The sequence below is a fragment of the Alosa alosa genome, chromosome 3 (assembly GCF_017589495.1).
Source record: "Alosa alosa isolate M-15738 ecotype Scorff River chromosome 3, AALO_Geno_1.1, whole genome shotgun sequence".
NCBI lineage: Eukaryota > Metazoa > Chordata > Actinopteri > Clupeiformes > Clupeidae > Alosa > Alosa alosa.
The window spans coordinates 25482396-25499328 of NC_063191.1; the positions used below are offsets into that span (position 1 = coordinate 25482396).

The following is a 16933-nucleotide window of genomic DNA, read 5'->3' on the forward strand; positions in this document are numbered from 1 at the left end:
GGAGGTGTCAAATGTTGAGTTACTCCAGTCTAGATTTTTTTTTTTTTACGTTAATCACTCCTATAATGTATTTCTATTGTCTATCAAACGTATAGTGCCTGTTTCAAAGTTAACTGATGGTCAAATCAACCAAAACTCTGATATTGTTTGCACCTCCAATTTGTCTGTGACATAAGTTTGTGTGAAAGAATGAGAAGAATCCAGATGAGTTCATGGGGAAATTCAGTGTAACCTTTATTACCTTGTGTATAACCCTTATTACCTGGTCAAAGATGTGCTCTTGATTCATCTTGGCAAGCAAGTTCATCTTTTGAGCCTGAGCCTGTCCCTCTCCTGACATGGCTGTTCAACACACAGTCAAGGTAACTAACTGAGTCCTTAGCAGTGAGTAGCCTACAGTGTGCAAATAAACCTTAAAACCAAAGGATTTGTTCAATGTTATCTTTGACTTGAACAGGATTCTGTTTTCCCTAAATGGAGTGATTCCCTATTATCAGACATCCACCTACATTCATTCGACATTCAGTAGTTCTGCGTTTAGGCTATGGTTTTATCTTTGTGTGCAGAATCATCTGCAAATAAAAACTTCCTTGAAGAATCCCACAATCACAACTTTTTACTTTTCTATACTTCTATCATGTAAAGGCTACCTTTTTTTTTTTTTTTTTTTTTAAAGCTCAGACTTTTATTATGACATGGACTTCCCAGAATCCTTCACAAGAGGTGGATATATTTTAATCAGGCCTTCCGGGATTTGTAGATACGCACCACGAAAATGGCGAAGATCGCCAAAACACACGAAGGTAATAATACAATTTAAAGTGTAAGGTGAATCAATAGAAGTGGGATTTATATATTGTGCGTGTTAAAGCCTTCGTTGCAATTTGACACAATATAATGAATTTGTGATGCTGCCTAATGTTTTTAGTATGCCATTTACAGTGGGCAGATTACGGTGAATACATAATGGCGTCAAGACAACGTAGCGATAGCTAGCGTGGTGTTCAGCTAGCGAGGTAGATAGTTAGCCTAGATATTGCGCACTCAAAATTGCATTTACTTGAAGTTAGCTACTTGGATTATATTCATCGGTTATTCTCTAGTTTGAAACGGGCAGCTTTACCATAAATATAATGTTCCTTGTGCCAACCTGGTGTTTGCTAAATGAATCTGTTTGTGTATGGCCTGTAACGTTAACTCCAAAATGGCGCATGGAAGTTGGTGTGCAAACTCAAATGTTGACAAATGCTCAACTTAAATTGCATGCAATGCCGTGAACGAAGTTACACACACATTTGGTGGTGTGGTGTTATGTTCTAAACAAAAGTACCATTCCTTGTATCTAACGTTAACGTTAGCGCTAGCAGAGTCTTCAACTGAAACGTGTGGGCCCACCCCTGGCTAATATCACCGTTAGTTAAACTGGCGGCGAGTGGTCTGCGTAACTAGCTACTCAATTAATTTAACGTTAAATCAAATTAAATCTTAGTTTTACCATATACATACTTATCTACATTGGTTGCTTAGTGAATTGAGATATGATCGGTCAGTGTAACGTTACGAGAGGCTTTTAGTCAAACCAGCCACATTGATGTAACCTACGGAAGAATGACCGTGTTGGCACGGTTCGCTGTATCACATCGGTCACGGAAGCGTTGCGTTATGATCACTGAAGTCGGTCAAATTTTATGTTGATGCACTAACGTTAACGTGCAAGGTTTTCTAAAATGTAATTCTCTAGGTTTTCTAAAATGTTGTTTCACGAGACTCCCCACAGTCTACGTAACGTTGACGTACTGTAATGTGTTGTAAGGAGGCCCCGTTATCAACACCTCACTGTTGTACATGGAAAGGTACTCGGGTCAGTAATTATATTAATGTTTAGGCTACATAATTACATTTCAGCATCAAAAAAGCATCGATGAACAGGGTAAGATTTCAGTCATTGTTGTTGACTCCTGAAAACTAACACGTTTGAGGGAAGTTAGAAAATTCTACATTTTATTATGATGTATTGTTGGTGGTTGTATAAATGATAACTAGAGGGCGATTTTTTTTTTTTACTTTAAGTTAAAATATATTATTGCACACGTCCAAGTGCGTTGACAGTGTTGGGCTTTAGATCCCTGGTTGATTTTTCTGGTGCAAGACACAATGAATAATTTGACCACACTTTTAATCTGGTTGGATATGTCATTCAAATGGTTATGTAAACTATTTTGAATATGAGTTTATCTGATTGTTAGTTGATGTAGTGTTTGGGAAAATCCTCTCTAAATGTTTAGGCTATACCGTCTGTTAAAACTGGTTACATTAGTCTTTCCCTCTGTCATTTGCAGACATAGAGGCGCAGATCCTGGAGATCCAGGGGATGAAAGCCGCTCTGGTGGAGCAAGGAGAAGAGGGTGTTGGGCTTGATTCCACTGGATACTACGACCAGGAAATCTATGGAGGCAGTGACAGCCGCTTTGCAGGATATGTCACCTCCATTGCTGCCAATGAACAGGAGGATGTAAGTCCATCATTTTATGTATTTATTTATTTTAAACAAAAACCTGCTGGACTGGTCCCCTTCCACTGCTCTGGTGTTGAGGGGGACCTGATGGCTCTGATGTCCATGTTTTTTTGGCTGTGGATGTGTGTACATGCTGGGATAGCCAGGCACTGCCAGGCTTAACCAGACAGTTTATCTCCTTTTTTGTAGGACGACGAGGAGGACTCTTCGACCAGTTTACTGGGTCAAAAGAAACCAGGATACCATGCTCCGGTGGCAATACTCAATTCAATACCACAGTCCGATGAGCAGGTGAGCAAAATGCTATTATTTTCTACTCTGTTCAAAGTAGTCCTTTCCTGCACAGAATGACATTGTTGACCCATGAATTAACTCTCATATTGTGCCGTTAATTTGTGAATTAATTAATTTGTTGTGAACTTGACTAAATCAACCTCTTGTCTTCTTGGTTCTTTCAGTACGATCCGTTTGCAGAGCACCGGCCACAGAAGATCGTGGACCGTGAGGACGAGTACAAAGCTCGCAGGCGTCAGATGATCATCTCTCCAGAGCGACTCGACCCGTTTGCAGATGGTAAATGTCATGCCACTTCTCCTCCCGCCATATTGTTTGTCCTCTTTCCATCCTGATATGCACTACTTGTTCCTATGCTTCCCTACCCCACCCTCCCAGTCAGTTACCAGAATCACCTGTGGTCCAAACCAGCCTTTTCTTCTGGTGCTTAACCCTTCGAGCACCACCTATTCGCTTGCTCCCCAGACAGGCTTTCCCTTCGTATCTCTCTATTTCATTTTGCCAAGGGTCAGATGGGTGTACTCTCCCTCCACAGCTCTTTGAATTCAAAATCTCCAAAATTGTTATCAAGGTTTCCTTGACGGACAAAACAGAAATGTAAAGGGTGCCTTTACAATTGTTAAGATGGAGAGAGGTGCGGCGTGTTTTTTGGGGAGTGGAAGTTGGGTGCCGACTTTTTAAAGTGAGCCCAACCAGACGTGGGTTGCAGGTAGGTGTGTACATGTGTGTCTCGAAGGGTTAATGGATCTGGGTGGAAATGTGGAGTTTTTTTTTTTCATGATGTGTGGTTCAGAAGCTAAAGCAGGGCATTTAAACTCTGATCTAATACAAGGCTGTGCAATAAAGAAACATGAAGACATGTTGCAGTTCTTGACCACTTAGTCCCTTTGGCACTCTGCCTTGGACGTCAATGAAAGCACCCCCTCCGTCACCTGCTGAAGTCAGCTACACGTATAAGCCTAGGTCTGGTTTCTGAGCCGATGGAACAAAGATGTGCTCATAGTTTATTTTTAGAAGACCTCTGAAAATCTTCATATAGGCTTATATGTATAATCATGCTGTTAATCCGACTGGACCGCTCACAAACCTTCCGATTTGCTGCAGACTCGTAAAATCTGTGGTATTTTAGTGGTTTAGCATAGTAATAGTTAGCACAAGTCCTTTTGTAATGGCTTTTTTTACTACACTAGAGAAGTACTGTTCCATTATCTTTATCAAAGTTCATTTCTAACTTGAGAAACCTCTTAAAGAATATGGCACTTTATAGTGTGCTGATCCTACCCAGCTTATCAGCCTCTTCACTCAGTGTTCAACATAATGCCCCTCTTAAGTGAAGTCTTCAGCCCTCATGTGGCTTTTTGTATAGTTATACAGTTGAGACACTAGTGGGTTGACATTTTAGTGGCAATAGTCATGTCATGACCACCTGTGGTGCAATAGCTACGGGATGTCAAATATATCGATCTGTCTTGCTGTTATATAATAGCTCTGCATATCAGTGTCATCAAATGTCCACTGTGGGCCACCGTTGATGGTCCAGTTGGCAATATGTGGGGCACATGGGAATAGCACTCTTGAGAAAATGAGAATACCGCATAACTTCTCCCAGCTAAGAGCAACTGAATGGCTGTGGTGACCCTTAAAAATCTCTTGCTTGCCTACAATTCTTGGTACTCTCAAAACTTCCTGTTGGCCTTCTGCCCCTGGAAGTGAGTTTTGCTTTTCTTTCCCAGACTTGGCCAGAAACGGGAATGTATGGCTGCTGATGACTACCTAGCAGTGGCCTTTGGTTTTCTACTGACTATTTGTTCTGGCTTTACTTTCCATACAGTTCCATGCACTCAAGACGTTTGCGTTTTCCCCAGAGTTCCCCACTGCCTGTCACAAAGCCTAACTAGTTCAAAAGGGGTCATTCACATGCACCCATCAGTAACAGCCAATGATAGGCTAACCTTAGCACCTCTGCAAAACTTAACATAGGGGACTGTCAGCCTGCATGTAGTTAGCTGGAGATAGACACACCATCTGCTGTATGCAAAATTGTTGATGTAAATATACTTCCATTTTACATCTACTGTAAAATGGAAATATATATATTTAAAATCTGTGTACTACAATTCAACCGGCCCATACTAACTGTCCTTAATTTCTCTCCTACAGCAGTACTGCTTTGCCAGTCCTGTCTGCACTCTCTTAAGGGTGCAGCAACTCATCCTGTGTAGGTTATGGTGAACAAAGTACAGAAGAGAGGTTTTTGTTTTGGTAGTTATGTTAGGGCCCATGGAGGCCGATCTTTGGCCTGTAACGATGAGGCCACTGCCAGAGTAATGCTCTGTGTTTGAAAGATGACTAGAAATACAATTGCACGTTAACATCAGAGCTACAAGATGAAGAATCCCCTTATTACTCCAGCAAAGAAAATAAAATCCATAAGTGTCCCAAAGAAGAGGAAGTCACCCATCCCAAATTCAAATAGAATTGAAAAGTCAAATTGCTCTGTAATTTACTTTGTCTTCATTTAGTAATTCTTTGGGGAAAAAATCCAATTCAGTTTTTTCTCTCTCATTGAGGTGTTAGTGAAAAGAGTTTTTTTTTTTTTTCTTTCTTTTTTTTCTGAGTGACGTGCACATCACAGGTGGTATGCTTTTGTGTGTGAGTTCCAACCCTTTTCCAAAGTGTTACTAATGGTAAAGAGAAATTTTCTAGGCTTCTTTTCTGCCGGTTGAAGTCTGACTGCAGATGGACCCTTGGCACAGAAAGTGTACGTATTCTGGAGAGCACAGCCCAGGACCCCCTGCATCAATGATGGCTATATCCTCTCCTTAACTCCTTAAAAGACAAACAAAGCAAAACGAGTCAATCAATGTACCTGCCTGTTAATGTATCAGAGCCATGACTGTGTGTAGCTGTATGTAGGGCTGTTTGTTTCCTTTGTGACCGAGCTGTAATGAACACCAGAGGAGAGTTAAGTAAAGTCAGACTGACTGTAAAGTGAAGGGTTAGGTGCCTGTCTTGTTTTGCTTATGTGTGAGTGTGTGGGCGCAGCCGTTGCAGCTCACGTCTGTTTAACCGTCTGGTATGTATGTTGGTGCTCTTTCGAATAGGGGGGAAAACGCCAGACCCAAAGCAGCAGGCTAGGACCTACATGGACGTCATGAGGGAGCAGCACCTGAGCAAGGAAGAGGTGCGGTACCGTCTATCACTATTATTCTCACCCATTCTTTTGAATACAGTACAGGTAACTTAAATTCAATTGCTGCCGATTACTGTTAACATGATGATTGGGGCAGTGGTAGCATAGTGGCTAGGAACTGAGCTAGCAGGGAGTAGCCAGAGAAAGTTGAGGGTTCAATACCTGGCTGCCACAGTCGTGTCCTTGAGCAAGGCACAACCCCGTGTTGCTCTGGGGTGCTTTGTGTGTTATAGTCAGTGTTGATGTTTTCTGCTAATATACCCCATGTTGGTCCCTCTCCACAGAAAGAGATCAGGCAGCAGCTGGTAGAGAAGGCCAAGTCCGGAGACCTGAAAGTGGTGAATGGCTCTGGTGCCTCGCAAGCCCCTGCCGCTAAGCGCAAGCGCCGCTGGGATCAGACCGCTGACCCAGGCACGCCCAGCAACTCCACCCCCAAGAAATTGTCCAGCTGGGACCAGGCTGACGCTGGCTCTGAGGTAACCTCCAGGCTTACAAATCCAATTGAAAGGACATGCTGTTTTGACTAGTTATGGTTTTGGTATGATATGCGGGCGTGTTGGACTAGTGGTAACGTCACTGACTCTCATTCGGTTGACCCGGGTTCGATCCCTGCAGTTATTAGTCTGTGTCACTTTGGATAAAAGTGTCTACTAAATATTAGTCAACTTCAGTATCCGTAAGATTTATTATTATTATTATTATTATTATTATTATTATTTGTTCTTACTGTTGCTTATGTATCTGGTTTTTGGTTTTCCAGACACCGGGACACACACCTGGACACACTCCGTCCAACAGCCGCTGGGACGAGACCCCAGGTCGCCCCAAGGGTAGTGAGACACCCGGTGCCACCCCCAGCTCCCGCATGTGGGAACCCACCCCCAGCCACACCCCCGCCGGCGCTGCCACGCCCGGGCGAGACGCCACCCCCGGTCACGGCAGCTCCACGCCCAGCGTGCGCAAAAACCGCTGGGACGAGACGCCAAAGACGGAGAGAGGTAAGAGACGTGCTCTGCATCAGTCATGCTGTCGATGTTCTTGCTTAAGTACACAAGTGGGGGAGTTGGGCAAACGAAGCCGTGTCTCGAGACTGACGTCGCCTCTCCAAATGCCCTTTCCCCAGAGACCCCTGGCCATGGCAGTGGTTGGGCCGAGACACCGCGCACAGACAGAGGCGAAGAGTCTGTAGGTGAGACGCCCACCCCCGGTGCCAGCAAGAGGAAGTCCCGCTGGGACGAGACGCCCGCCAGCCAGATTGGCTCCTCCACCCCTCTGCTCACACCCGGAAAAACTCCCATCGGCACGCCAGCCATGAACATGGCCACCCCCACCCCAGGTAAGTGTTAACAGTGAACCAGTATGCACAAATAACACAATATTCCTCAGAGTTGTGGTTAGTTGAGACGTGTTTGTTGAACAGCAGTGGTTGGCTGTGTTTCCAGGTCACTTGATGAGCATGACCCCAGAGCAGCTGCAGGCCTGGCGCTGGGAGAGGGAGATCGACGAGAGGAACCGCCCACTCACTGACGAGGAGCTGGACGCCATGTTTCCAGAGGGATACAAGGTACTTAATGTCCACGTTAGGCCAATTGCTAACGGCGATGTGAAAAGGACACAATCGGTCATGAGAACACGTCATGCCAAGCACGTGCCCGCATTAAATTAAGAAGCATCCTATTTACGGTCCCATAGTGACATCAGCTTGAAATGGTCTCCATTTGTTTTGTTTATAGAACCATGTATTATGGGTTTGTTGTCTGTCTTTTTTTTTGAGTGTCTTACTCCATGTCTTAAATCTCTCCAGGTTCTGCCACCACCCGCAGGCTATGTTCCCATCCGCACCCCGGCCCGCAAGCTCTCGGCCACGCCCACTCCCATTGGGGGCATGACTGGTTTCCACATGCAGCAGGAGGACCGCTCCATGAAGCAGGTCAATGACCAGCCCTCCGGCAACTTGCCCTTCCTCAAGCCAGACGACATCCAGTACTTCGACAAGCTCTTGGTGCGTTTTTTTTTTTTAATTTTTTTATTTTATTTTTTTTTAAATACATCCTCATTCAGACATGACTTTTATTTTTTTTTACATTTTTGCCTCAAAAGGTGAAATTAGTTTAACTTTGGGTGAAGCAAGATGTTGCATCAGTTATTTTGCCTATAGTCACGACAAGTCTCTTAATGTAATTAACCTTCTATGATCTGTGATGGGCCAACGAGGTTGTGGTGTTACGATGTTGTGTCTAACCTGAAGCGTGTTGTATGATTTCAGGTGGAGGTGGATGAGTCCACTCTGAGCCCTGAGGAACAGAAGGAGCGCAAGATCATGAAGCTGCTGCTGAAGATCAAAAAATGGCACCCCACCCATGAGAAAAGTGAGCCCCAATTCTAACAGCCGCTCATTCCTCATTTTTGTGCAGTATAATCCATTAAGCTGTACTTAAATTGATTTCACTCTTGTGTGTCCTCCCAGGCTGCTCTGAGACAGATCACAGATAAGGCGCGGGAGTTTGGCGCTGGACCCCTCTTCAACCAGATCCTGCCCCTGCTCATGTCTCCCACACTGGAGGACCAAGAGCGCCATCTGCTGGTGAAAGTCATTGATCGAATCCTGTACAAGCTGGATGACTTGGTCAGACCATATGTACACAAGGTGAGTTGAACGGTGGATGCATTGTTTTTCCCCCTTCACTAGACCTCAAGGTTTGGGATAATTCAATATCATTTTAATGTTCACACCTTCTGCCCTTGTTGCTTATTGAGGAGTTGGTGACCATGAGAAATACTAAATGTGGTCCCCTCTGTTGAACAGATCCTGGTGGTTATCGAGCCCCTGCTGATTGATGAAGATTACTACGCCAGAGTGGAAGGCAGAGAGATTATCTCTAATTTAGCCAAGGTAAGACCCTGCTAGTTCCTATGTCGACACATTTCATCATAGATTAATTAACTTGCATCTGAAGTGATGCCCTGTGAAATTGACCTAAGCATTTTATGAGTTCTTGCCTCGGCCTGTTTAAAAGATGCATGTTTGGTGGTTTTCCCCAGGCCGCTGGTTTGGCCACCATGATCTCCACCATGAGGCCCGACATTGACAACATGGACGAGTATGTGAGAAACACCACAGCCCGTGCCTTTGCCGTGGTGGCGTCCGCCCTGGGCATCCCCTCCCTGCTGCCCTTCCTCAAGGCCGTGTGCAAGAGCAAGAAGTCCTGGCAGGCTCGCCACACTGGTATCAAGATCGTCCAGCAGATCGCCATCCTCATGGGCTGTGCCATCCTGCCCCACTTGCGCAGCTTGGTGGAGATCATTGAACATGGTCAGTCTAGTTCTAGCTTTTCTGTCCTTCATCCCATTGTTTGCTTTGATAATTCTGTATATTCAATGCTGCACGCTCTGTAAGTCGTACATCAGAAATGTGCATCTAAGCGGCCTTCCTTGTTGTGTGTTCAGGTCTGGTGGACGAGCAGCAGAAGGTGCGCACCATTAGTGCCCTGGCTATTGCTGCTCTGGCCGAAGCTGCCACCCCATACGGTATCGAGTCCTTCGACTCCGTGCTGAAGCCCCTGTGGAAGGGTATCAGGCAACACAGAGGAAAGGTGAGTCTGGATCCCTTTCAGCATTATGAGGCTTTTATTTTATTTGTTTAAAGCGGCACTGTCTTCATTTGAGTCAGGAGGGCTAAAGGTTTGTTGGTCTTTTCTCCCAGGGTCTGGCTGCCTTCCTGAAGGCCATCGGTTATCTGATCCCGCTCATGGACGCAGAGTACGCCAACTACTACACCAGGGAAGTGATGCTTATCCTTATCCGAGAGTTCCAGTCTCCCGATGAGGAAATGAAGAAGATTGTGCTCAAGGTGAGCCTCGCTGTGCCACATGTGATCAGTGCACTCCACTAGTGTAGCACAGTCGCTGTAGCATATGTACAGCCATGTTCAATTCTGTGCACAGGCTTGGATGATATAAAAGTTGATATGCCCCACAAGTTATTGTCATCTAAACCTTGCACGGTACAGTTGAAAATGTACATGACCTTAATACGTTTCTGTTCTTGTGTGTTTCATAGGTGGTGAAGCAGTGCTGTGGCACAGATGGTGTTGAGGCCAACTACATTAAGACAGAGATCCTTCCCCCGTTCTTCAAGCACTTCTGGCAGCACAGAATGGCCCTGGACAGACGCAATTACAGACAGGTAGAGCCTACGAACCCAGATTAATTAATTTATTAAAAATAGTTAAAGCTTTTTAGATATGGTATACATGTATCTGACATGACATGTATCAGTTTGTTTAGATACCATCTTGTGTTATAGTGCACCCCTACTTAAAGTGTAACGCTATATATCACTAAAAATCCTGTCTCATTCCACAGCTGGTAGACACCACAGTGGAGCTGGCCAATAAGGTGGGAGCGGCAGAAATCATCTCTCGCATCGTGGACGACCTGAAGGACGAGGCTGAGCAGTACAGAAAGATGGTGATGGAGACCATCGAGAAGATCATGGGCAACCTGGGCGCCGCCGACATCGACCACAAGCTGGAGGAGCAGCTGATTGACGGCATCCTGTACGCCTTCCAGGAGCAGACCACGGAGGTGAGGAGCCACTCGCATGGGCTGAAGGGATTTAAATAGTGGGTAGAAGGATATGGCTTGTGGGGATGTCCTCCGACATGCAAACTGTTTGATGTTACTAATGCCGGCCTAACATTGTACGATTTACGTGCAATTACACAATCGGTGATTACATTTCCAAAGTCGGACAGAAATCATGGAAGTTGTACGGGAGTTGCGGTGCGCTTCCTGCAACTAGATCGTTTAGTGTAAGGTGCCAACCTTAGCGGTTTTAAGTCAGTCTTTTTCTAGTTTTGGCGTTATGACAATATCAAATATGTTTGATATTGCGAGTCTTGTAGTCCAAATCAAATGTTGACATGAACAATATAAAAAAACAATAGTGACCTCTCTCCCAACACCGAAGAGGCAAAGTAGGCGACAGCTGTAGACTACATGATGATTTGTTATTTTGTTTCTTATAAATTATTAGTCGGCTATTCCATGTGACGGAACAACTGTATATATAGTTAGGGATGTCACGCATGAAACAGTGCTGCTGAAACACGAAAATATGACTTTGATATGAGCAGGCTATCGTTTGAGTTCCTGTTATAGTGCACGATGGGAAATAATTTAAAGGAATCTAGTTGCACTCTTGTAATCAGAGATCCTGCAAGATCCCGAGATGTTGCATAATCATAATACCTCCATGGAGTCAGACTATATGTAACTGGAGAGTGTGATTGAGTCCCGCCCTCCATACAAATGAATGGCGGAGGCTAGGCTAGTAAAGCCAATTCATAGTCAACGCCATATTGAACATTGGGGCTCGGATCCAGCGCCAGTCAGCTCTGACCATGCGCCAAGTTCCAAAGCTGAAAATGACGCATGTACCAATGTCGATTTTTATTGGATATTCTGTAAAAAGAGTCGTCCTCCAGTTCAGAGGGTGTCGGTAATGCACATACCTTGCTTGCCATGTAACAAGAAGAAGAAAAAGTTGCTTGGCAACGCGCGTGGAGTCGCCCGTTTGGCTGTAGCCGCCGGATAGGTACCCGCACACCAACATGTACGCGCATGAGACCTTGTGCCCAACACAGACTTTCGTGCACGGAGCTGGTTCCAAATACTCCATACGGCGCCATACTTGGCATATGCTAACATGCCGAAGCTAATCTGCACGCTTTTGACCCCCTGGACTAGTCTGTGGTCTTTCAAAAATCATTTCCAGGTCTCTCGGTGTAAGGAGGGCATTAGTTATATTAAAGGTACATGTTGACCTAGAAGTTTTGGCTTTTAGATATAGCTCTTTTAGTATGAGACCGATTCAAAAATGGTGAGGTGAATTGAGGAATTTGAAGCTGATGCCATTTCGTTCTCACATCAGTAACTTGTGTTTGTCTTCTCCAGGACTCTGTAATGCTGAATGGTTTTGGTACTGTGGTCAACGCTCTAGGCAAGCGTGTGAAGCCCTACCTGCCTCAGATCTGCGGTACCGTCCTCTGGCGTCTCAACAACAAGTCTGCCAAAGTCCGTCAGCAGGCCGCCGACCTCATCTCGCGTACCGCCGTGGTGATGAAGACATGTCAGGAGGTGAGTGGAAGGGGACGCACATGCGCACACACTGGGAAAAGGACATTAAAAGATGCACACCTTTAGACACATGCATTAGTGGCACACTTGTGCAGCCTTTCCTGTCTAATATTTGTAACCTTGTTTCCCATTGTAGGAGAAGCTGATGGGTCATTTGGGTGTGGTGCTGTATGAGTACCTGGGAGAGGAGTACCCAGAGGTCCTGGGCAGCATCCTTGGAGCACTGAAGGCCATTGTTAACGTCATCGGTCAGTAATTCCCCCAAACATCCAAATTCTTCTTTGGCTTGTTAGTGTATGGTAATGAGGTGACGGCAGTTAAGCCACATATTAATTTGATTTTACTTTAACTCTGCAGGTATGCATAAAATGACGCCACCCATCAAAGATTTGCTTCCGCGTTTGACTCCAATTCTGAAGAACAGACATGAGAAGGTGCAGGAGAACTGTATTGACCTGGTGGGCAGAATTGCTGACAGGTCAGTGCCGTCCAGCCCTATGAGCAATCGCAACTCTCCCTTTTTATGAAGGGTTACTGAAAATTATGGTTTAAAAACAACCTCATTAATTCTCATAGGAAATGCCTAATGTATCCATAGCTATCTGTGTATTACAGCTTGCCGTGAATCACGAGCACAAGTGTCTACCCACTGTGTTTATCCAGTGAAATATGGCAGATTTTCCATAGTGAATTCCAAGGCTTAAGTGCTGGTCTCATGTTACAGGGGAGCTGAATATGTCTCTGCCCGCGAGTGGATGCGCATCTGCTTCGAGCTGCTGGAGCTCCTGAAAGCCCATAAGAAGGCCATCCGCAGAGCTGCTGTCAACACCTTCGGCTACATTGCCAAAGCTATCGGGTAAGTTTGGGTTTCGTTTTGGCAAATCTAGTCCTAGTCCTAGACCTTGACATACAAGGGTACTGGATAGACACCATAGCAACCAACACTAGGTAGATGGATAAAGATCATGGCTTCAGTCGTCAATATGCAGGGCTTAAAGTGTTCAGGCACTGTGCCTGAATGTGAAGATTTGAAAATAGTCAATATGCCTACAGGACTATGACCTCTTCAAAAATGTTTGAGAACGTCAGGCTTAGAATTTTCTTTGCTTTAAGCCCTGACTATGTCAGTCTTTATGTGATCGTAATAAAATGGATAAAGATCATAGCTTCAGTCGTCTATGTCAGTCTTTATGTAATAGTAATAAGATGGACACTATTGAATCCATCAGAGTTGAAGGGGCAAGTGGAGTTTTATTGGTCACTTACCACAGCCATATGATCAACTAATAAAAATGTTGCATGCTCTCTTTCCCTTCCTTAGTCCTCATGACGTATTGGCCACACTGCTTAACAACCTGAAGGTGCAGGAGCGTCAGAACCGCGTGTGCACGACGGTTGCCATCGCCATCGTGGCCGAGACGTGTTCCCCCTTCACCGTGCTCCCGGCGCTGATGAACGAGTACCGGGTGCCAGAGCTCAACGTGCAGAACGGCGTGCTCAAGTCGCTCTCCTTCCTCTTTGAGTACATCGGCGAGATGGGCAAGGACTACATCTACGCCGTCACGCCTCTCCTTGAAGACGCGCTGATGGACAGGTGAGGAGACCCGCCTCTGATTGTAACGTATGGGTTTACAGAATAACCACTCACGGAAGAGTAAATAAAAATCAGAAAATGTAACTATGATAAAAGTGTTAACATTTGAGCATGAATGTTCACTTTTGAAGACAGCAACTTGTTAGCACTTGTAAGAAACATTACTTATCTTATCGGGAAATGCCTCCCCGATTGATGTATCGTGTGATTATATGATGTATCACAAAATCAGTGAGTTAAGTGACTACGTTAATTAAGTGACTTTGTGCATGAATGATGTTTAAAATGTACACTGTAGTGTAAATGATGACGGCACGTGTTAAATTTTGCCCTTGTACGGTGGGCAATCCTTTCTTCCTCCACTGACCGCTCTCTTGTGTCCCCTGTGCAGAGACCTGGTCCACAGGCAAACGGCAAGTGCTGTGGTGCAGCACATGTCCCTGGGCGTGTACGGCTTCGGCTGTGAGGACTCGCTCAACCACCTGCTCAACTACGTGTGGCCCAACGTGTTTGAGACGTCGCCTCACGTCATCCAGGCAGTGATGGGCGCACTGGAGGGCCTGCGAGTAGCCATCGGACCCTGCCGCATGCTTCAGTACTGCCTACAGGTAAGACGTCACCACACACACACACACACACACACACACACACACACACAAATCCTCAATTGACACCAGTCAATCCTCCCTATGCCGTCAGCTGCTTTAGATCTTTTGGTCGGCTCACTTGGAATAGTTAGTCTTAAACTAAATCAAGTATGAGTCTTAAGAGTGATAACCCTGATCTGATCTGCTGGGTTGGGATGGTTATGGGGGACCCTTGGTATAGTGGGGTTTTGTTTCAGTGCTAATTTCAAGTTTGTCTCAACAGGGTCTGTTCCACCCGGCCCGAAAGGTGCGAGACGTGTACTGGAAGATCTACAATTCCATCTACATCGGTTCCCAAGACGCTCTCATCGCCCACTACCCACTGGTCTACAACGACGAGAAAAACCCTTTTGTTCGATTTGAGTTGGAGTATTTCCTGTGATCATACCAAACCTGAATGTGCACTCGTTCTCTCTCTTTCCTGTCCTTTTTGTCCATCCTTCCTGGTTTCAAGGACCTGCTTCATTTTTTTTATTATTATTATTATTGCTATTATAGTTCTCTGTTTTGTGTGCGACCAACAAGCTACGGCCACTGTAGCAGTAGATTGATTTTTAATAACGAGCTTGTAGATGTTTTGTGTTTGGAAAAATGTTTTCAATGAGGATTTGCAGTAGAAGGCAAGTAGCAACATTGCAAGAAGTAAAACAAAAAAAAGCTGGCAGCAAGGCCTGGTAAGCATTCTATTACTTATGTCATGGTTTCTGTGTATTATGACCCTTAGGAAATGCCCCTCAATCTTCATCAATCACCCATCTGTTCTTATTGAAATGCTGTTTAATTTGAGCGAATAAACATTTGTGTATAAAACTCTCAAAGCCGGTGGGGTGTCTGTCTGGTTGTAACCTGATCGATGGCTGCAAAACAAGTTCGCTTGTAGCGGGTGAAATGATCTGAGCTGTTCATATCCTGTGTGTAACAATGTAACCTTCATTGATTTGGGTGCACCCAGTAGGTGTTTATTTTGAGGTAGTTTCAGGGTTATTATTCCAAGCATTATTTCTACGTTGTCAGTGTTTGAATTGCTATATCCAGTTGTTCTAGTTTGGCATGACTGACTTCTGAGGTTTGGCTTTCCACCAGTAGGGCAGTTCCATTCAAATTGGGTAGAGATTCAATGTCTCATGTGCGGTTACCTATTAAATACAGACAATTTTATTGAATGTGAATGGTCTTCAGTTTTAGATGCATCACATGGATATCCCTGGATATCTTATTTGAATTATTTTTAATAGATTTACACAAATAAACCGAGGTATTGCAGTGTAGATCATTGCATTGGGCTAGATCCATACACCATCAATGCAAGGTGAACAGAACACCACCTGTTATTTCTGTATATACAATCAATTGGTACCCATATGTATTTTAAGTCAACTGTAAAGGGAAAATATGAGCAACTGAGGTTTCCCCATTTCCCACATTTTTCAGATTTACACAGGAGAGGTGTTAAATCTCTAAAGCTATAGGTAGGGCATTTCCCACACAGTGGCCAATCCTACAGTATTTAACATCAGGAGGAACATACTGACAAAAAGGAAGGGGGGCAACAGAAAGTAGAAATGAGTATGTATTTGTATTCGGATGGTTGGGGGTGGGGGTTTGCCACTGGGAGCATGTGCCTCTCACCACGGTTACAGGGATGGAATGTGTTTTGACTGGAGCCAGGGGCAGTGTTAGCTCAGAGGCCCGCTAGACTAGCGCTAGGGTGGAAGGAAGCTGGCACACTACATTAAACACGGCTCTGTCCATTAAGTGTAAGATGTGTGGTCACTGGTTAGGTGAGCTTTTCTGAAGCTTTCACGTGCCTGGCAAACCCTGCCTCAGACCCATAGAAAATGTAATAAGCTGCCTATAAGTTTTGGATTTGGACTTGAAGCAGAACAAGGTTGGTGACTGAGCGATACTTAAACCAATCCACAAGCCATAGTACCATGGTAGGCTATGCAAAGCATATGCCAATTTATCAGAAAAAAATTACTTTTACCAGCAGCATCGTTGTCGACCACACATACATACTGAGGATTTGTGGACTGTTGTCCCTTACAAAACAAAAAAAACTGCAACGTGTCAAGAGAGTCAAAACAGCAGTTTTTGATAAATTCTTTGCACATGTAGTAATGCAGTATTTTGGACATTGCATGGCGACAACTACATGGTGAAACTGCTATGTACTTAATACAAATTGCAGGTTTTTTGTCACATAACTGCAGATATTTTGTTGTAAGGGGTGTGTTGTGTTGTGTGTTGGATTGCTGTGTGTATCAGTAGTATTATCGTCATTATCCGTTAGTTTGTATATGTATCAGTCTAATGATAATTTTGGTTTAACACTGCTGAGACTGTGGCCTTAAACTATAGGCTATTTTTCAATATGTAGACCTGCATGAAATAAATCAGAGAGATGAGTTAAACCTAACCTATTTAGAGTCACACATGTGTATTACACATTAGTTACATGCAAGCCTGCCTGGTTACAAGATATATACAATGGTTCACTTTGTTTTTGATAGAGGCAACCACCAGCATAGCCAAACATTTGGCAAGGAG

The 16933-nt window shown here is 44.5% G+C and overlaps 1 protein-coding gene across 1 annotated transcript; it reads left to right on the forward strand.

Annotated features, from left to right (window-relative positions):
* Nucleotides 1-715: 715 nt before the first annotated feature.
* On the forward strand, nucleotides 716-15201 carry sf3b1 (splicing factor 3b, subunit 1). Its single transcript, XM_048238954.1, is given in 26 exon segments — nucleotides 716-803; nucleotides 2340-2512; nucleotides 2705-2806; nucleotides 2974-3088; nucleotides 5914-5993; nucleotides 6287-6478; nucleotides 6763-7000; nucleotides 7126-7338; nucleotides 7445-7566; nucleotides 7807-8004; nucleotides 8269-8343; nucleotides 8345-8371; nucleotides 8470-8649; nucleotides 8809-8895; nucleotides 9045-9315; nucleotides 9450-9595; nucleotides 9706-9852; nucleotides 10062-10187; nucleotides 10367-10588; nucleotides 11960-12142; nucleotides 12279-12390; nucleotides 12500-12620; nucleotides 12867-12998; nucleotides 13464-13736; nucleotides 14128-14344; nucleotides 14607-15201. Coding segments are annotated over 26 exon segments (3939 nt in total). The 5' UTR covers nucleotides 716-775; the 3' UTR covers nucleotides 14766-15201.
* The last annotated feature ends 1732 nt before the right edge of the window (nucleotides 15202-16933 follow it).